Source organism: Orbicella franksi, chromosome 13, assembly GCF_964199315.1.
Source record: "Orbicella franksi chromosome 13, jaOrbFran1.1, whole genome shotgun sequence".
NCBI lineage: Eukaryota > Metazoa > Cnidaria > Anthozoa > Scleractinia > Merulinidae > Orbicella > Orbicella franksi.
Window position 1 is genome coordinate 2937934 of NC_138157.1, and position 22593 is coordinate 2960526.

General features: G+C 39.7%; 1 protein-coding gene and 1 pseudogene across 2 annotated transcripts in view; both read right to left on the bottom strand.

Annotated features, from left to right (window-relative positions):
• Positions 1–300: 300 nt before the first annotated feature.
• The window catches only part of LOC145466391 (uncharacterized), a 343779-nt gene continuing 321486 nt past the window's right edge, over positions 301–22593 (bottom strand). Inside the window, exon 2 of the mRNA XM_081450110.1 lies at positions 301–1218. Within this exon, the coding sequence (XP_081306236.1) occupies positions 773–1093 (321 nt within the window). The 5' untranslated portion in view covers positions 1094–1218 and the 3' untranslated portion in view covers positions 301–772. The remainder of the gene's footprint in view (positions 1219–22593) is intronic.
• Positions 4383–22259, bottom strand: LOC145466392 (uncharacterized; annotated as a pseudogene). Its single transcript, XR_014041876.1, has 14 exons — positions 19735–22259; positions 18396–18483; positions 16773–16847; positions 15731–15828; positions 15465–15575; positions 14538–14664; positions 13630–13709; positions 12990–13058; positions 11770–11881; positions 10754–10830; positions 9993–10059; positions 8902–8984; positions 8643–8720; positions 4383–8076 (listed from the first exon to the last, which is right to left on the bottom strand). The product of XR_014041876.1 is annotated as an uncharacterized LOC145466392 (transcript).

Genomic DNA, 22593 nt, shown 5'->3' on the forward strand with positions numbered 1-22593 from the left:
CATTTTTCCCGGGAATATTCTAACGTCCGTTCACGTTGCAAATTACCAGCAATTCACAGAATTTCTTAATGACATACTGCAAGATAAAATATTTTTAAATATCACTTAATTCAGGAAATTCTCGGGAAATAGCGATATTAGAAAAAAGTAACTGTTCTACGGTTTTTCAATTACTCCTTCGTTTACTTTTATCCTATTGCATATTGTTATTTTAAATGAAAACAAGTTAATATATCCGCTTTGTTTTTTAGTTTTCGCGTGAATTTTTAATGTACGTTTTGGCCTACACCCTTGGGAAATTTTACAGCAAGTAGGACAGATTGGGAGTAAATTTTGAGCTTTCTAGCTTTCTTCAAGCTTTCAAGTGTTGCAGTATCCAGGCAGGCTCGTGTAGTTTTTTCTTGCGATAATTCAGGTAAGGGTAGCCTAAAAATCAAAATACGGTTATAATTAAAGTACGATTAGAATGCTCCAGAATATCTAAAAAAGTCGAAAAACACCACAAAGACAATGCATGGTGTAAAATGCAAACACGATGTATCTTTGTTATCACTTCGATATCAATTTTAGCTTTACAGCCATTTTGACCAAGCGGTCAGATTTGGAGCTTACGCCCCTGTTGCAGCCCTCATCATTATATTTCTGTGTTTTCCTTCACAGCTTAACAGTGAGAAACGTTTAAGTCTAATTTTCGCCCGTATGATCAAGGGATCTAAATCTTTTGACGGGCATGACGTTATTAACAAAATACGTCTTAGCTGGTCTTTATGTGTCAGCTTATTAACCTCTGGAGATCAGTGATATCATGACACCAATCTACTACTACTACTACTACTACCACCACCACCGCCACCACCGCCACCGCCACCGCTGCTGCCACCGCTGCTGCTACCGCTGCTGCTACCGCTGCTGCTACTGCTACTGCTGCTGCTACTGCTACTGCTACTGCTACTGCTACTGCTACTGCTACTGCTACTGCTACTGCTACTGCTACTGCTACTGCTACTTCTGCTGCTACTGCTACTGCTACTACAACTACTACTTCTGCTACTACTTCCGCTACTGCTACTGCTACTGCCACTGTTACTGCCATTGCCACCGCCACCGCCACCGCCACCGCCACCGCCACCGCCACCGCCACTGCTACTGCTACTGCTACTACGGCGACGACTACCACGACGACTACGACTACGACTACGACGACTACTACTACTACTACTACTACTACTACTACTACTACTACACTACTACTACTACTACTGCTACTACTGCTGCTACTGCTACTGCTACTGCTACTGCTACTGCTACTGTTACTGCTACTGCTACTGCTACTGCTACTAGTGCTGCTACTGCTGCTGCTACTGCTGCTGCTACTACTGCTACTGCTACTGCTACTGCTACTGCTATACTGCTGCTGCTATACTGCTACTGCTATACTGCTACTACTACTTCTGCTGCTACTGCTACTGCTACTGCTACTGCTACTGCTACTACTATTGCTACTGCTACTGCTACTGCTACTGCTACTGCTACTGCTACTGCTACTGCTACTGCTACTGCTACTGCTACTGCTACTGCTACTGCTACTGCTACTGCTACTGCTACTACTGCTGCTCTGCTACTACTACTACGACTACTATCGGTTTCTTTCATGCCATTCAGCTGTAGCTCTACCCCAATGAAAGAATGCGTCTATTGACGATATAAGTTATTCTGGAAATATATTAATGAAAAGACGGCCGGCTACAAATGGGTTTAACGGACGTCAACTAGCTAACAGATTCCGTATTCGTTAAAGATGATTCATTTTAAAAATGAAACAGTCTAATGCGAAAGTTATCGGAGTACTTGCTGCTTCAATTTTCTTATATTACTGTTTCATTGTGCTTGTTAACTAGTTGCTACTCCAGATGAAAACGTACTTCATCAGGTTATGACAAGATACGGACGTTAAAGTGAACTCTAAGAGAACCTTTTTGATAAATGTTCTCTTGTGGAGAATGACCCACTTAGACGAGGAAGTGATGAAAGCTCGAGAACACGATGTGATTCAAGTAACTCCATAATAGCATCCTCAACAAAAGCTGGATCTGTTCATGAACACCTGTTGTTCTTTGGAAAAATCCCAAAAGGATTATGTTCAAAGGGAATCTCGTAACGGTCTTTGGTGATAGAGGTAAATTCAAATCAAACAATACTGTTTGATGGTTGGATGCTCAGACATTCCAACCTCATGAAAAATAACAAAGTAAAACAGAGGAAGGAAAAAATATTACTGCGAAAAAACTGATCATGACCGTCAGACTTAAGGCGCTTAGAAGAGCCCGGCTTAGACTTGTCGGAATCCTTTCACTTTGTCCGCGGCAGTATTTGCCTTCCTGAGGCCTTTTTCGTCCTCAGAGTTTGAAGCGAGGTCATTCGACTCCGCATTTTCGTGAACCACTAGCTAGCCAGCGATCTTTGCTGCGGTCAGCAGTCTTTATTAACTTCTGCCTCTTGCGAATGATTTGTTCTGTTTCCTGTGACAAACTACGTACTTGAAAGGGGTCGTCAGAACTGGTCTTTATTCCCCAAATGAGGCCTTCTAGTTTTGTCTTCACCTCAAACTGCTTTCTGTTACCACTGGATTTGAATAGGCCATTTTACAGTTGTCTGCTTAGTTACCTGGCCTTTGAATGCAAGCGAGACTGGGGTGACCTTGCTTTGATACAGACCTCTGTGCTTTTCTCATTTAAATGCCATCTAGTTAGCATACGAACAACGTGATTTACACAACAAAAACACTGAGGTCTTTAACAAAACAAGATCACCTGCAGCCTCACTGCCATTCAAAGGCCAGGTCACTGGACAGGCCACTGTAAAATGGTCTATTCTGAGGCGGACCTCTATGTTTTCGACTGATCTGCTATCAGCTTTCCCTTGGCTTCGAGTTGTGTATTGAGATATCCCTTAAATAAGGAAAAACTTCGTACACCAACTCTGAACTCTGAGGTTTAGGATTCTCTGCTGTTTCTTTCTCTTTCACGCCCTCAACAGTAGATTCCGACGAGGATATCACAGGGACTAAAACGAACGACAAACACGTCGGAAACTGGAACGCGCGTGAGAGAAAGAAGCACCTCGTGCTAATGAATTTATTGTATCAAATATTCAATCGAAAGGTGCCACAGATATTCTTGCAAAGAATTGGTTACATACCAGCGGAAAATACATTTCCAATAACTTGAAGCACTAAATTATTATGTTCCTGCTATAAAAAAATTCCGTTTGTATCACGATATCGATGTGGTCACTTGTGATACAGATCGCGATGTAACGACTACATAGTTACTGCTAGTGGTTATCAGGCGGTGACGGTCGGAAAATAATTCTTTTAAGCAACATTGCACGTGCCCCTAGCCCAAAATACTGTGATCGCATGAGCGTTATTTTAACCCAAGAGAACAATATAAGCTTATAAAAATAAGAATTTCGTAAAAGAAGTTTCGCCATAATTTAATGCTGTCTCAAAACATAGCTAGTAAAAGAAAATATTAACCCAGAAACTCAACATGACCGATGGCGCATCCGGCGAAGTTATTGGATGTCAAATGAGAATTCAGCCGCACAAACAAAGCTATTGTAAGCAATACTATAAGATTCTATCAATAGACCATTTTACAGTTGTCCGCTGAGTGAGCTGACCTTTGAATGACAGTGAGGCTGGAGGTGACCTTCTTGTTATTACTGAAGCCCATGGAAGCCGAGATATCGAGGCACAAAACTGTGTCTAAAGTGCGCAAGAGCTCGTTTGCTTCCTGATAAGACTAGAACACCAGCATTGTGTGGAACAGACGCATGGGATGCAAGCTGAGCGCACAGCACAAATTTCAAAGCCTGCATATATTTCTCAATCGTTCTTCCTACCTTTACCTCTGTCCAGAAACACATATTTACTTTTTAAGACAAAACAACGGATAAAATTCCCGGAGGGTAGGGTGTGCGGCCCGCTTCCCAAAACCCAAAATCTGCAATTTTCCCTACCCTATATATGACCTGATCTTTTAATCAACACCATGTTTCAAACCTGCCTTATAATTAGTTACCTAGTCCAGACCGATGTTAAAGGCATTGTAAAGGGCTTTTGTTGATGGTCTTATTGATTATGATGAAATATTAGCTTCTTCCAATAGAACGTCATATCCAGTTTAAGACTCAAGTGCAAACACCGTACCCTATTTATGACCACATGCACAATGGCCAAAACCGATACCCTATTTATGACCAAAACGGAGGGTTTGGGGACGCACATACCTATATAGCCTATATATAAGGGAGTACCCCACTCCCCCCCCCCCCCCCCGAATGAAAGTCAAGCTAATGGCTAACTCGTAAGTGTTACTTCGTACGACAGACTAATTGAAAGTGTCTGTGCGCATCATGCCTAAATCAACATTTGCCAATCGAATCCTCTAAGCTCAGAAAGATTCCGTGAAAACCCCTTATGAATATTAACACGAGCTAGAATTTATTAAGGTGACTTTGCTTAATGTGGAGTAAATTGTTGATTGTAAAGCATCACCTATTGCCTACGATATTGTAGATATTGCTGGATATTGTAAACAAGAAAACTTCCGTGAACCTGCCGACGCGTTGCAATCTTATTGAATTCTTCTTGATCAGCTGTTACTTATAAAATCTGAGGAGAAACATGTGATTGGAAGGTAACAACAGGCCATTCTCGCACCTGTTAGAATGAAGCTGCCAAGATCATATCCCCTTGTTCGTACACAACGAGGTTGTTCGATTCGTCTCATTTACTTCTCCACAGCTGTGATTAATTCAGAAATACCAACGCCCAGTGAAAACATTCAATTTCAGGTGAAACGTGTTCAACGAGGCGTAATGATTTCCGGCGGGAAATGATTTCCGGGAAAATTGAGAATTCTAGGACCTTTTCCGGTTAAGTCATACATGGCGCAAGTGGGCGCTTGGCCCCTGACATACGTACATGTATCTTCCAAAAAAGTAATACTCTAAAGTCTGGGGCCCTCTATTTCCGTGCGTTTACAACGGAATCTTATGAAACCTCGTATTTACACTTAACTCGACATGGAAAAACAAACAAAACAGAGAAGCTTGACATCCTCGAAGTGGTCTATTCAAGATGCTGGAGAAAGCCGCGAAAGTTAGCAACACATGGTCACAAGCGCAGAACGAAACTAAAACCTCCCTGCCTGGAAAATTTAGCCTTCGAACTAACCACGGCCCTGACGAAGTTGTGGACTAAGTAGGACGGCTTCATTCTGTGTAACGTAGCGAGTGAAGCTCGTGTTCTCCCTAATTGCAATAATTCAGGTAAGAGGAATAAGAAATCATAAAAAATAAAAAGCGGTTAAAATATGGTTTAAATGCTCTGGAACAGTCGAAAAGCACCACACACATGTAGACAACAAATGATGCGTGCATGTATATGCATGCATGTTTATTATCATTTTATTTCGATATGAATTTTAACTGTAAAGCTACAAAAAAATCCTTACATTATTGCCGCCCCCATTTTAACGAAAATTTTTGATATCTACGCTGAGAAACTTTGAAGTCTTTTCAGGTTTGTTTGATCTAAATCTATTGATATATATAAACCTCTAAATCAAAAGACGTCATGAAAACTACCAATGAGATTAATTGCAGTAATCTTGAATTGCAGGCCAACATGAAATCCCCATAGGAAAAAAAGATGGCGACTGGTACATTTACCCATAGCTCTTAGCGCACAAAAACCTTGCAACGCTCATTAAAACTTACAGAAAAGTTCTAACATCTTCAAACCTAAAACACACAATGTAGTACAGGGACAAATATCATGCAAAAAATATGGCTTTCCTTGTGCCCAAAGAGCTGAGTTAGGTTCGCATGGTATTGTGATAAAATGTTCAGCCGCCAGAATTGTGTTTCTTTTTAATCAACAATGACTAGAAATCTCTTGTTTTTGTCTATTATTACTCCGCACCGTCGCTTCAAAATTATATTATAACAGGAGCCGTAATCGGGGACGGAGACCGTAAGCCTTGGGATCCGCGCGCACCTATGATATGGGACAATTTTTCTATTTTTAGAACAAATTACGCCATCCTGACGTCATATATCCGCGCGGATCCACGCACATGTCGGGGGCTCTCGCGGGGGTGTTGTCACGTTGCGTGATCAAATGGTGAGAGTTGAGAGACCTTGAGAGATTATCTTGCGTATTTTTCACAGCGATGGCAGGGAATAAGGCAGGGAATACGAACCAGGGCGCTTATATGTAGTTTTATGCTCTGAGCTAACGGAAAAGGTAGGTTTTTCAGGGTCGAAAACATCAATCTCGCGCTGGGAATGAATAATAAGATCTGCTCGCGCTAGTTGTAAGCTTACGCGTATGTTTTTGCGTTTGTTCTGACTTAAGAATCTAGCAGGAAAACTCTCTACTCTGGTATCGAGTTAATTTGTGAGTTTCTCAGACAATGTTTAATCATGACCAAAACCTGTTTTGATGGTTTCTTATTGTTTCTGCTTGTTTGGTGAGTTTGCAAAATTTTTTGAAAGGAAAGTCTGACGCGTACAATTAGCTCATTTGCATAGTGCAGCTCGTGCACTTTCAAGTCCGAGTCGGTGTTTTCAATTGTCAACAAATCTTGAAAAAGATTTCTTTCGTTATCTTTTGTGCTGAGATGCTGCAACAAATTTGACGAACGCAAAAAAGGCTACTAACATGATGTGTGTTTCTTCAACATAAGCATAGTGAACTTTCTGAAGTTTTACACTGCGAAAATGAAAATAGACAAGGAGTTTTGATAACTCGATCAACAAAATCGAAATCGTTATTCCAAGTTGATTAAAGAAAGCGTCATCGTAACTTTGCTGATTATTTCTGCTTTATTCACATTTTCTGAGCTTAGCTTTTAATATGTTCTCAAACATTTATCAATCTTAAACATATTTGAAAACTATAGAGTTATTGTTTGAGTTCGATGTACGCTTTCACACGAAAGTGCGGCGGAAGTACAATTTGTCATGTTTACTGACTGTACAAAACACGCATCGGCGGGCGCTCTCATTCATCGACAACAGAGAATTTACTGGATTTTTACACGAATAAAACTCAGCAGTATCTACGGACGTAAACTTATTGGGCCTTGATGAAACATCAAGCGTTGCTTACAATTCAGGCGAAACTCAAACTGACCAAACTAGCAATTATTTTGTTTTACTTTTCAGTCGCGATAGACTGGCAAATTCCTCGCAAGCGTGTGGCAAGAGGAGCTAGGAAACTATGAAGTCCTGAAGCTCTGCTATATCTAAATATATCCAGTTAGTTTCTTGCTGTGTAATGGAAGAGCTGATAATCTTCAACATATGTGAAATTTAAAGTGGAGTAATGTGCAGCTCATGTAAAAGAAGCATCCGTCGGAACACAACTTGGTCAGCGATATATATAAGCTTAAAGCGGAACATACCTAAATTCGACACTGTCTTACTTGACTCAAACTGGAGCAGCTTACGACGAAAATACTTAAGAAAAATCCCGACAGACGTAAACGCGTTGAGTTGTGGGCCAAAAACATGAAAAAATTTCGGGAATTTCGGACGCCATTTCTCCCTCGCGACATCCGCAAAAATCCTCGCAGCATGTACGCGCGTGTGCCGCAGGCGATGGCGTCATTTGTTCTAAAAATGGAATTATTGTCCCATATCATGGGGACAACCCCAATACTAGAAATGATGCGCGCTTACGGTCTCCGTTCCCGATTATGGCTCCTGATTATAATACAGTTTAAGGATCGTGCCGATCAATAAGGGCCTACCCCCTTCTTGCATTTTTTGCATCCAAGCAAAAGTAATTTTATCAGCCTCCAACTTCAGCTTGCAACTTCAGTTGAAACAAATCTATTAAAAATTCGTAACTGCTAAATGCTACCTTGAAGTAACAACGGGTCATAAGATATACGAAATGTTAAATGAATGACTTAAGTAACACCATGATTGTGTCGCAGGCTCAGTATCATTTGACGTTTCTGTTTGGCCTCACATCACGTGGCAGGACCATCGTATGTCCTTGGACGAAAAACAATGGTGTGAAAACCAAAGATCAGTGTTTATGTTAAAACAAGGCACTCTGAATTCAACATTATGTATGTGTCGGGTAAAAGATGACGAAGAAAAACTAGTTATTCCATTCATCCCTTATTTTCATTCATACTACTCAGAGGGAGGCGTGGCAGTGGCCTCATGGTTAGTTCCCTCGACACCGGATTGAGCGGTCTGGGTTCGAACCCTGGTCGGGAAGATTATGCTGTGTTGTTGAGAAAGACACCTTACTCTCATAGTGCCTCTCTCTAATCTAATGTAAAAATGGGTACCGTCGAGAGTAACACTGTAGGATAACACTGCGATCGATTAGCTAATCAAATCCAGGGAGGAGTAGAAACACTCCTAGTCACCTCGTGCTTTAGAAACCGGAGATGGTCCACTTGGCTCTTTAACTAAACTTGGCAAATTTTATCTAACTACTCCGCCCCCGGCGCTATTGCAAATACTCTCTGTGAAGAATCAATCAGAAAAACTCCCGGTGTGGAAACAAACTAACGCGCAAACACGTATTAAACGATTTTTTTACTCACCTCAGAATAAACGACCACATCATTTGCTCCTTGTATACCGTTGCGGTAGGTGTTTGTGTCGCCATTAGGCCAGCGAACCTATGAATAGAATGAAGTTCAAAGCAACTCGATGGGAGTTGATTACGCAAAAAAATCAAGACAAAAACAAAACAAACTAAAGCAAAAACAAAAAAACAAAACAAAACAAAACTGAATTCTCTGTCTTAAAATAATGATGAGGAGATAAGATGTTTTCAAAATTGCCAACAACTGTAATTACCTTAACAAGTCCACTCTCAGCCATGAATACGCGACCAATCTTACCCGCTCCACCGTCCTGATTTCCCCATTTCCAGTCCGGTCCTGAAATTCGTTAAACACAAATTAAAATAGATACTGGGAGAGTTGTTATTGGCGGAAAGCTGCTCAATATAAGCACTGTATATCTACTCAGCATATCCAGTCAACATGTTTATAAGTTTAGTATATTAAAAATCCTTTTCAAATGATATGGTATTTTCTTCGTTTTAACAGAAACAAAAACATTTAGATGCCCAAATTCAAAAACAAACAATCAAACAAAACAAAACGAAACAAAAATAGAGGTAAAATTGGTTAGAAAAATCTAAAAAAAAAAAAAAAAAATCGAATTTCGCATTTAGCTAAATCTGCTCAGCGCGCCTACCGGTCTTGAAACCTTCTCAAACTAAAAATGAAATGCCAGTTATCAATTCGAAAAGAAAAAAAACGAGGAATTAGCCATCACGGTTAAAGTTCTCCAAAACACAGAACTTGGTCATTTCACGGTGTTGTTTTGCAGATAACGGCTACAAAATCTACAACAATTTGGAGCGCATGTGCACAGCCATTGTTCGGCTTATTAAAATTTTTGTTTGGTGACGTTCTCGTTGCCGTTACCGTCGTGGCTTTCTTAAGCTCCCTTTTAGAGTAACCACGACGGCGACACCGAGAAGAACGTCAATTAAAAATGTATTTATATTTTATCCTGAATCTCGCGATACTTTTTAGTCATTTTGTTTCTTTCTCTTTGCCTCGAAACTGAATATAGAAAGCCGCGTTAAATTCGAAATAGAAATTGAGGCCCCGTCCACACGTATCCCTATATTTTTGAATCCGCAACTTTTTCTTTTCGGATACGGCTTCAGTCCACACGCATTGGGCGAATTTGGCAGCGTTTCAGAGTTGATATTTAAACTTGGCAGATAAAACTTGCCAAAAAAAAGTAACTCAACATGCCCGTTCCAGACTCTCTTTTTTGCTTTAAGTTCCCGATTCCCATACATTTTAGTCCGATGCCATTCCAAGAATTTCTAGTTAGTTTAGAAAATTATAAGTTGTGAGAAGTCTAACCTCTGATAACACGACATCCCACTTGAACTCCTTCTCGACGAAACACGAGTCTGTTTTCATCAACAACCTACAATTTGACAGCGTTATTGCACGCGAAAGCGTTATTATCATTCGATGCACTTTTCCTTCCTGTCATTGGCTGACAGCCCAACACGTGACCTGCAAATAACTACCAATACAAAATGGTTTGTTCATGGGCAATACCGTCTAAATGTTTTCTGCTACAAATAACATTCTGCTCATGCGCAATTGTACCCACGCTCTTGTGTGAAAAACGGCAGATTGCTTCCCTGTGCTCTCAGATAGTGATAATATAAAAACAAATTTTGTGATTGGAGGATAAAACAATTACTGATCTCCGTTATCGCAGGATATCGTTACTTGTACGTCAGATGTCTTGTAGACAAATTATTTGCCGCAGCGTCGACAAATATTGATCTGCTCGCCACAACAAATATGGGTGTAATTGTTTTACGCAAACACCCCACTCATTCTTCGGCCACTGAACGAGAACGTTGACAGTGAGCAATGTTTTCTTTACCACCTTGGTCAGTTTGTTATTGTTCGCGAAAGCGGAAATCTGTATGCGAATTATCTGTCCCATGTTCCTGATTATGTGCGAGACTTTCACTTTTCTGAAAATGTGCGTGGAAGCATACGAAACGTCAAGTTTTCAAACTCGAGGGTTTTACGACATGCGCTGTTTTTGCCACCGTAGTGGGCCTTTTATTCCCACTGAGTGTAACTATGTTTTGTCTTACCTTAACATCAAGAGCAGAATCTTTTCCATAGCGGTAGGAGTTTTTAGCTCCGTTATCCCACTGAACATCCACCCAACCTGAAATTGTTCCAGATCAAGAAAGGATGAAGAGAAAGAGAATTTCTCCCTAATATAGCCCTTATTCTAACGGTAATCCCTTTCAAGTTAGTTTTAGATACTGTAGCTAGTCCTCCCTGGGATACCACGCACGTTCCCCGGGGCTATTCCCTGTGATGGCCTATGCGAGGAGGCTACACCCGAAAGGGGTACTTTTTTCAGGCTTCAGGTGTATAGAAGCATAGGGTTTATAAAAGGCTGAGGTATATGTAAGGGTAGAGAAATTAATTATTTAATTGAAAGGGCCTTTAATTAAAATATTTGGAACAGATCACCTTATGATCGTTTTAAAGATGCGTTGTGGTAGTTTTAATTGTCAATTTGTAATTTGTAAGAATTTATCCAATTGTAATGCGCTTTCGACTATTTTTATAGAAAAAGCGCAATATAAGTAATAAATATTGCTGTTGTTGTTGTTGTTGTTGTTATGGCTGGATCATTTAATTTATTAAGCACTACCAGGCGCCATGGGCTCCTGGCACTACGTGAAAATGTCAAGATTTCCTTTGTGGGCGATTTTTCAAGTAAAAGTATACGAAAGGGGTACCTTCTTTGTCAAAATGGTAAACAAAAGGGTCAAGAGTTGGACCTCGAGGCGGCGCCTCGACAAAGAAAAAAAAATGGTAAAGCACTCCCCACCCCCGAGCGCACGCTACATAGACATATCGGTGTAGGTTAAAAATGCATGGGTGAACTGCACCTAGGTAACATTCTTGTCACAGGATCGACTATTTCGAGCCTCTTCAGGGATCTCAGAAGTCAAGGCTTATACAAGGTAATGACCTTCTTGTCCTTCATCCTCCCTTGTCGAAAATACAATCAGAGGTTCATTTTTACTTGGCTTGACCCAGAAAAATAACCAATGTAAATATAGCCAGCATTGCCAGTGGTGGAACTAACCTGGTGTACCATCTGTTTTTGTGATCGTGCCAGCGGTTCCTCCATCTTGGTTTCCATATTTCCAGTCATCTCCCCTCCGAACACGTGACCCCACCGGAGGAGGTTTGGGGTTCTGATAGAGATCAATGAAACAAAATAAAGCTCAAATCATTTGGGCTCTTCGAAACCAGTTTAACAGGTTAGTTGTAGTCCTTTTAATCCTCCTTAAAGTACCCACGGGAAAGCAAACAAACAAACAAACAAACAAACAAAAACAAAAACAAAAATCAAAAAACTAAACTACACAAAAACAGTCGGATAATAACTATATTTCGTATTAGACATTACGACGAATTTACATCAGAGGGTCAGTAACTATAATCAACCAATCAGTTTGCTCTATTCCCGATCCAATATTTCCCATTTGCTGGTACGGGCACTGTCCCAAATGATCCCGCACGGTTTTGTTGCAGTTTTTTTATAACTTAAGCTGTTTCTGAGAGATTTAATTGATGTAAACGCAAAAGCGGTTCCGTTTTCTTCCTCTTCCAACAGTCTTTTCCATCTTTTTTTGATTTTTATCATTAAAACACTTTTCGTAAGCCGAGTCAGTTAATCACTTCCCAAACAGAATTGCACGCTTGACGTCTACAATGTCTTTTCTCTCCACGATGGTTAAATCTAGATAAAAATTGTAAGTCGCGTACGAAACCTCTCACCAACAAAACTTGCCCGCGGTCTAACTGGAAGAATATCGGCCTTTGTCTTTTCTGTATGGACATACAATCAAGAACTCAGACCGATATTCGTCAAACACGGCATACAGATTTCCGCTTCTGTTGTATCTCAACTCGTCTGAAGAGCTCGCCTTAATATTGGCAGATGCCTAAAACTCCAGTATACAGCGCTATTACACCAGACCCAAACTTCAGACAACCTTTAGTAAAAACTGAATCATTGGATAATGCAATTCAAGGGTTTTCACTGGCTTAGCGTCATGGTACATAAGTAACACGCTCTACAAATATGGTAAGCGTTCGCATATCTTGGGGAACGTTTTTATATTTATTTTTATTTCCAATATTTTGGGGGCTTTTTTGATAAAACAGTTATTAAAAACGCACTTGCTGGATATGAGATGATTAAAGCCAACGCGCGCGCTCGTGGAATAATTGTTAACTATTTATACATACAAAGATATCACAACATTTATATAAGTTACTCAAAGCAGTTAGACTCACTCCATGTTGATCTTCATCTTTGTCATCCTCCGCAACTAACATCGCCAAGAGCAGCGCCATGAGAGGACGCTAAGAAATACAAAATAACAAATAAAAAACAACGGGTAATACTTTCACGGCTTCGAATTGATCTCAGTCATCCTTTCTTTTTAACTCGAGGGTTTTGTGCAAAGAAACGATGTGTATAACTTGTCATATACAACTAACTTTTAGATTACAAAGTTAAGGGTTGCACTGTTTAAATGGCAATCATTTTACGTCGGTCTAGTTTTATAACATTATTCTCCTTTTCATTAACATTATCATATAACCTCTGTCTCTAGAGCATTAATAAGGCAGGAAAAAAACGCTTAAGATGTGACAACCCAAAGTCGTTGAAAAATGTAGAAAACCGCCTCTGCAAATTTTTGCCCATTTGAAGAATACCATGAAATATTAAAGATTTACTCTATTAAAGATACAGTCAACGAGTAACCCGACTAGAAATTATATTTATGCGTTAATCTCTCCGTACTTTTGTTCGTCACTAAATTCTGGATGGCGTTAGTTGTTTTGTTTTGTTTTGTTTTGTTTTATTTTTTTTTTCAATTCGAATTGGTTCGTTCGTTCGTTTTGATTCGCCTTGGTTAGTCGATCTTACCAGCTCAGCTTCTTCCATGTCTTCGCCGAGGCTTCGCATAAACTGTTGTAATACAAGCAATGAATGAAGTTTAGCCATGTCTGTTGGGAAAAAAGAGCAATATCCACAATAGTTATCTAGAAAGAGTCTATCCAGCACACATCATTGCTTGTACCTTCCATGCTGATCTTGTGGTAAGACCAGGGTGATATAAATTATATGGGTGCCTCCCCGCCTAAAAATCGTCCGTAAAATTGGATGTCAGTGACCCACTTGGGCAGCGTAGAGTAACCCTTGTGATGAGCTAGAGGCTTCCCTGAAAAAAGAGAAACCCACCAGTTTAATGTACTCATGGCACCAAATCAATCCCAACAACAGTTCACAGCTCACATAGATCAATTTAACCTCCCTAACAACCAAGTTTCATTTTGTGTTTTATCAACTGTCTCCACAAGACTTGGTATCAGTTTATTAAACATTTTCCGTGTTTTTATCGAATTATAGAAACATCCTTAGAAGTTTAGGAGAACGAGAAGTTATATGGGACTTAGCAACCCTAGGCGAGCCGTGTTTCCGTAGCTATTTCTAGAGTTTGTATTATGAGTTAAAGAGTTTTTATTATATTTTATAGAGTTTATAACTACGTACGGCTTTTAGTGCGGGACTGGCGCGGGCATTTTAACGATTAGTATCCCAGCATGCACTTAGGATTATAACCAAATACCCTTTCAAGTACAACCTTATTTGTGTCAGGGCCGCCAGGTAGTAGCAGCTTTAGATACCCTTTGATAGAAAAATAACTAAAAACAACAACAACAACAACAGAAACCGAGCCCCTGGCCCCCAAACAATAACAGCTGCTACGCTTTGATGACGAATAGAGTTACATGGTCTGCAAGGGCTGCTACACTTCCGCCTTATTGACTCACCATGCGCAAACTGAGCAATGAACCGTGACAGCAACACCTGTCTCTTGAAGAATGTGCTAAGTCCATCCATGTTATGAACCATCGCGTACATCCCTCCAGTTGTTTGTGCAATACTCTCTAGAAGTCTCTTTCATGTCAAATGAAAAAAAAATAAAAATAAAAATAAAAAACTAGTCGGTTATTAGTTTTCAGCAGCAAAAATTAATAAAACATTTACCCTTTCCATAGCTTCGTTCCTGGTTCATACGTCGCACTCCCTCCGTGTTGAATTCACTCAAATTATTTAAGTGCGGCAGAAATGCGACTGTCGATTCATACGTCGCATTTCCATCGAATTTATTTCGTTTAACTGAATTCTTAACAGATGGCAGAAATGCGACGTATGAACCGGGCCTAAAGCATCTGGCTAACAAGCTCGATTAGAACAGCTATTGGCAATCCTAGCCGTGAAGGACGCAAATTGTTAAAATCATTTGCTAGGCCTGGGCCCTAGTCTAGAGACCTGGGTCTTGCCAGATACCCATACTTCTTTGTGGGGCGGCATAGCGGGAAACTGAACGAACAATTTGAAATTTGATGGATTGTAGCCGAGCGGAGTTGTATCGAGGTTGTTATAATATCGAGAAGATTACGAAAGAAGTATAAATTACCGAGGAGGATCCACAAATGTGTAAGTGTCGGTGAAAAACTTTGTATCGCCAGACTTCCCTTTACAGCGTTATATTAACCGCCTATGTTTAATTTGTATCGTAGCGAATTGCATTGAAGTGAGTTAAAGAGAGACGAGTGGGTCTTTGTGAAATCGAATTTAACAAACAGTCTGTTAAACTTCTGGAGTTGTGTCAAGTTATGTCGGAGAATTTGAACGAAGACCACAACACAAATATTAAAACACGTACAATTGATAAAGTACGTTACAGACATTACCTTATCTGCATTCCCACACCCAACACAAGCTATGGGGATTTTGTATGGAAGGCCCACTTCCTAATAGCGAGGCCCGAACAGCACTGCAGTGACCAGAACTTCAGTCAAAGCCTGAATGACAAACAGATCAAGCTTCAGCTTTCGTGATATGATTTGAGTATCTGTGAGATTTCAGGGAAATCAGGGCACAATTTTCAATTTTAACTTGATTTCGCATCTCAGTCAATGTTAGTCTATTTTACCTGAATTATAAGAAATGTTCTTACTTGAGGTGTTTCACGACCGTTTTCATCTGTAGGCTTTCCGTCGGTCATGAGAATGATACGTGGACAAAGCTTTCTACCATTCACATTTACCACTCCTCCTGCAATGAACATAAAGATTTATTACGATTAAAGCCTCCAGTAACGACTGCTTGCGCTGTCTTAATCTATTAAGGTATGTGCAGAAATTTACAATGCTAGACGTTTATATCTTTGGTAGATCAATAACGTCCTAACTTATTTGACCTTGAAGACGTCCGTAGATAATTTTACAACGTCCGTAGATAGTTTTAAATTAAAGTTAGTTAATATTCCATTTTATTATATGGCTGTCTCACAAGGACTGGGAACTACCGAATTCACGAATTTGATTGGCTGAAATCGATATTGACCGCGGTCTAGATTTTCCCATCTAAACCGGCATCTAGACCGGTTTCATTTTCCGTTGAAAAAGTAGCAAACTAAAATACAGAAATGTTCACCATTTTCTTTTAATTTCTTCTCAATCATTTATGGAAGTGCCAAAAAGCCTGAAGACAAAAAAAAAAGTAAAGAGGACGAGCAAATTTCGGCAGGTTTATGTTAAGCTCATCGCCGTTCGCAAAGAAAATGTCAGCAAACCAGTTACATTAAACGAATTAAAGTTTTCTTCTTTGCCATATAATAAACATCTTATTAACCGGGCTAAGTCGGTCTGTATGGGAGAATCTTGACCTCGGTCGTGTGTACAGCCCTCACTGCGTTCGGTCTGTACTCACGACCTCGGTCAAGATTCTCCCATACAGACCTCCAGCTCGGTTAATAAGAGCTAAATAAAATTTTTATTCAGAATTTTTACAGTTGGTGTGATATCTCACGATTTTTACCGACATAACTAAGTGTAGATGTAGACTGGAGGACTAGAGGATATCACAACTTTAAAGTTAATTGACTAGCAACAAGAGTGGTTATCCAATTACGTCCTAATTTCATTGGCCATACTGGAAGGATGGCTTTGGAATTTTCATCACTTACTTCGTCAGACCTCATTCGGTAAATTTCTTACCATTTTTAGCAATCTCCTGCAGTGCCATCAACAAGCCATCTTTCATTGGGGTGGTTCCATTGGCCTTTAGTCCAGCTGCAAAATAGAAGAGGGTGGAACCCTAACTATTCAAACTGGACATCTTTGGTCTTCTTAGAGCCGGGGGAGGGGTGGGGGACTGGGGGAGGGGGTCTATTGATGTAATTCGTAGAGTATTAAGCTATGGCAAAGGCATTTAAGGACGGTGCCTACTTTTGTTAGTGCGCACATGTTCTGCGCATCACGCAAAACATAGTTTAAGCGCGCACGCACTAGGGTTGACATTGACGCAATCATCTACGCTACCAAGTACACGACTAAAATGAAAGTAAAATTTTCCCTCTGTGACCAAATCAAGTTTAATGAACCTGTACTTAAACCACGAACACCAGAATAGAAGCATATTACTAACTACTAACTGTTAACGTCTTCCAGCTAAAAACTAGCTGTCATCTGTCGAAAATTATACTGAAATTCAACTGTGCACATGTACCTGCTGATGGCGTAGTGCACGCGCAACCCCAGTGTGAGATACGCAAATGTTTTACTTACTGGGGAGATGACAGGAGAATAATGTAGCGGGCACCGTAAAAGTTCAAAAAAAAGATCAATAACTTCGAAAAACGCGTGGTTACCCCTATATTTTATGCTATAAAATCCAAGTGGCAAGTCTATTCAATAAGTGACTAGTTTCTGGTGGTGAGCAAAAGGTATCTAGACTGTATTTTAGCTGAACCGGAGGAAGGCTGTCAGACATGCTAAAAGCGCTGTTGCAACGATTTTGTTATTAAAAACATACCAAAAATGGTTTTCATGTTACCATTCACCATGCAGTTTTAAGATCGTTATAAATGTGTTTGCGTTTCTGTATGTAAAGGCGAATTCTAAGGAAATCTGTGAAGAAATATCCTTTCCTTCTTTTTTTCAGAAAAATGCTGATGTCAACATTTTTGTTGAGATTCAAGGCTAATTATCTCAAAAAAATGCGTGGCTACCCCAATAGCCCTTGCAAAGATCTACTTTTTCCGCGTGGTTCTAGCCTGGCGCAAAAACCTTTGCATTTAGCAGGCACCGTCCTTAAGGATTATAGCACGTCTGAAATGTCTCCACAGAAGCCCGTAATTTTATGTTAATGATTATATGAACGTTACACGAACCCATGAACGTTAGAAAACCACGAAAACCGACTCAAAGATAGTCATAAATAAGGAGGAAGCTACAAAACATCTTTAATAATAGTATATTAAAAAAGAGAAAACTGCAAGGAAGTTAATATTGAAAACACGAAATTCGAAATTTAAAGAATATGCCTTGTCGAAATACGGTTGCTATGGAAACAATAAGATCTTTAACCCATGACATTTCACACGAAATTGTTCCCAGATAAATTGTAGGAAACGTTACCAAATTTGGAAATCATTGCTGTGTTCAATGCTTTTGGAGCTACAACAGTGTTTTAATTTCGGATGAGGGTTTGAAAGGCCCCTCCCTCTTCATTTTTCGGTCTGACTAGGGTTAATGACGATGTCTGTGTTACGATCATTACATTTGTGCGCATGAAAGTAGTATGTCTGAATAGAATAGAGCTGCGTATTGACAACTTACCTATTTTCATTTTAAGGCTTAAGTAGTTCGTTGACAAGTTGTGCAAAATCTGTGTTTTGGCTCCAAACTCAACGATTGCAACGTTTTCCTATGTGGAAACGTAACGGATTAAAATTACATGGCACCATTAGCTGTAGAGGTCACTATGGATGGATGGGTAGGTGGGTGGGGGGGACAGACGGAGTGGGGATTGTGACTAGTCAGACAGTGAATAGTTTGTACAATGTTGAGACAAAATTGGAACTTTACGCAAGTGTAATTCCTTGTATATTTTACTTATTTTATTCGTATATCGTATATTCGTATATATATATTTTTTTTGATTCTAAAGATATCTCGACCCACAGTCTTATATAAAAAATTCCAACCTCCACCTGCGGAAGTGAAATTTAGTGTTTTCAGACGGCTCAAATCCGGAGAAGAAACAAACAAATGCATGTTTTTGTTTTGTTTTGTTTTGTTTTGTTTCTTTGTTTGTCTGTTTTATTTGTTTTATTTTTTTTTCCAGATCACGATCTCGTGTAGAAAATATGAAGCAAATAGCAAAATAAATCTGTCATATGCGCTTTAAAAGTGCAAAAGAGATCTGCCGATTTTCACACTTAAGTCTACATGATCACTCATTATCGAATATTTAATTGTCAACAAATGCAACTGTCTCAATTCAATGTTTGTTTCGTTATATAGGTCGAATAAGGAAATTGAAGAATGACCTCATGGTGGTCAGGTGATCAAGAGCTAGCTTTTATGATGTAATAATATTTAATCATTTAATCTATCAATTACACATTTTCAAGTAAAGGCGGAGGAAACCATCATCTAAGAAACTGAAAAAGGTCAAAAGATCGATGCCATCGATGTTTTCGTAAAAGTATCATGTTCTTGTTAGTTCTCAGAATTACTAAATAAAACATTATAAGTTAAATTCTCGGAATGAAAGTGCAATTGAGCATGCTCGGTTTATCGCGTAGACCTCCATAGGTGTCCTTAGCTCCTTAAAAAATTGTAATCGTGTTGTTTTAAACCTAATCACAACAAACTATTGAGCTTACAAACTTTACTATCCGCTAAAATTCTTTTAATGTATTTGAATTCAAAGCTTTGTCACTGAAGTAAACTAAAGATCCCGGAAACTCCACAGGACCGACGGGGTGTCAAATGGAAATTCAACCGTACAAACAAAACTGTTGTACGAAGTATTATTTTGTTCGTATAAAACGTTCTTCTTCAAAACCGTCCCAGCTTAATCGATATTATTGCTCGCTCAGCAGATTTCTCTGTCAGATGAAGTTCTGCAGGATTAAAGCATCAAACATGATTCGCACTTTCCCAATCCTACCTTTAAGTTGGCCTGTCGTGCAGTCTCCTCCACTCCTTCCAAGAATTTGCGGGCCGCAGCTTTAAGCTGGTTGATGCCCTCATTGTGATTAAAGCCCATGGAAGCCGAGGTATCGAGGCACAAAACTGTGTCTAGAGGCATCTTGTAGTTTGCTGGAACTCGGTTTATTGCTAAGGAAAAGAGTGGAATACCAGCATTGCACGAATGTCTGCAGACCTTCGTTATTAATTTCAAATTGCTTTAAAGAGTGAACAGAGGTAGCACTGACCCCGCAGCACTGAGTTCAAAACAGATTTATATCTACTATCACTCTGCATTTATATCTCCATGTGAAAACCCACATTTACTATCCTTGGTTCCTGTCGACAACATTTAACATCTTTGAATCTTCGAAAAGTCAAGCTAGCGACTCTAGTGAACAATCGTGCCAGCTAGTATACTGCGACAAGCGAATGTGGGTGTCTGAACACATAACATGACAACTACGGATTGAGTCATTTATGCCTTGAAACTATTAAACTCGATCTTTTAATGAAAGGTACTCAAGCTAGAGTGATGTTACTTCGAGCAAACTTACGATACCACTATCGAGCTGTCACTGCGTATCAATCACTCCCTCACTGCTGCTGAATGAAGTAAACAACTGAACAACACTTTCTGGGAAACTCCTGTTGCGTTGCACGCTCCGATTAAGTTAATTTCGGCTTGATCAGCCGTCACTTAAAAGTAGCATCAGGACATTCATTTACCTACAAAGCAAGCTGTTAAAATAGTCTCCCCTGGTCACTACACAGCAAGGTTGTTCAATTCGTCTTGGATATTTCTCCAGAACAGTGATTAATCCGGTATTACCAACTCCCAGCAAAAACAATCAATTTCAGGTTAAACCGGTTTAGCCAAAACTGCTCTTCTTTCCGGGAAAAGTAACAAAACAAAAACAAAAAAATCACTTCCGGCTCATTATTTATCGAGAATTTTGAACATTTTCGGAAATTTTCCGGTGCATTCATGAATCATCGAAAATTTCCGGCAATTTGCTACGTTTGGGTTTACGTTAGATAGCGCTTGTCAAACTTTTCCCAGTTGATTTCGCCGTAATTCCTGGTTCCTGTCTCAAATTCAATTTCCGATTACAAATTCCTCAGCAATTCCCCGAATTTCTTGAAAATATAAGACAGGATCAGGAGTCCATAACCCATAATATGAATTATCCATAAATATTTAAGGTTAGAGATTTTATCCGATGCCAGTGGACCGAGATGGTGACAAAAAAAAAAAGGAAAACGGCGTGGGCTACCTATACAGACCTTGGGGCAGGGGTGGGGAAGAAAAGGCTTCCAGACTTGACCACTTGTAATTTTAAAAGCATTGAAGCATCGCATTGGATACCATTTTTGATGAATTTCCCAAAAATGAGGAAATAATTTGATTTACCATGTAATTGATCAATAAATCAAGCAATCAATTTATTGGTGTCAAGATGTTCCATTGCAACCGTATTTTGGCTGCCATGTTTTTCAAATATTTAATATTCCAGTTTTTTCATGACAAAAATATTAACTTTCTTGCGGTATGGTTTCCTCATTTAGCTTTCGTAAGGATTTTGACTAATTTTAAAGGATATCTGGTTATTTTTTGATCGTTTATTTTAAAAAGACATAGTCATGAAATCCAAGATTGCGAGCGGCTGCTTAAAAATGACCGGAAATAGCGACTTCATTCCGCGTCAAATGAAGCCCCCAGCCCCACCCCCCTCCTTTCAGTCATTTGTGAGCATAAGCAACATACACAGAAGCTGTAAGGTGTTAATATTTTTGTTTGGTGAATGCTTCTACAAAAGGCGCAATTTAACAACACCTTAATTCGTCTGCGAATGTGGCTTTGATATGTGTCAGTGAAAATCAACTTATAAAGATAATCTTCCCGTGTTTGCTTATTAAGCATCGTGTTCTCTTGACCGGGCTTTGTATCACCGGCAACAAGCCCGCGAAAGCCCTTTTATCTATTTCGTTCCCAAACTTTTTTTTTTTCTTTTTGCCTGCGTTGAAACAATTTATTTAGTAATCAATATTGCTCTAAAAAAGGCGCTTGCAGAAAACAAAACAATACCGTAGATTTCTGAAAGTAACGGCCCCCGTTACTTTCGGATTTAGCGGGCAAAAGGAGGCGCTACTTTCGGGTAGCCGTTACTTACGGGTAGCCGTTACTTTCGAATGGTTAAAAAACGTTTGTACGCACAGTAACAGTCGTTTCATACAAAGCGGACGCGTAACAAAAGAAATTAAACGTTCCCTTTATATATGTTTCCAACCACCCACTTAAACAAAGCAGCCGTATAAACAAAAAAAAACGGGGGGGGGGGCTCTCAACCGGTTGGTACTGTTGGCGAATCGAAAGTATAATGGTCGCAACTGATTACCCTATGCCTTTAGTATATCATTTGACTCTACTGTTAGACAAATACAGTTTATAAATCATAGCTTCAAGAAAATTTCAGTCAAGTTCGAAATAAAATTACAGATAGCTCTTCAGTAGTAAAGGACGTTAATAGGGGCGGTAACCAATCAGCGTGCAGGGATTGTACCACGTGACCTAAAAATTCCCATACATTCTTTTAAATTTGAAAATCCAAGATGGCGCCCGAGTATCAAAACATGGCTGCCGTGACGTCACAGTTCGCGCATGCGCAGATAAAATCGATAGACAGGAAGTGAGTTTTTAACAATTTATTTTTATTGATTACAGGAAGTTACATGGGTGTGTATCCGTACGGAAACGACATGAAAGTGTTTGTGTCTACGACGCGTTTGTCGAAGACGAGTCCGTAGCGTTTAGTCCGTGTGATGACTTTGAGATGTT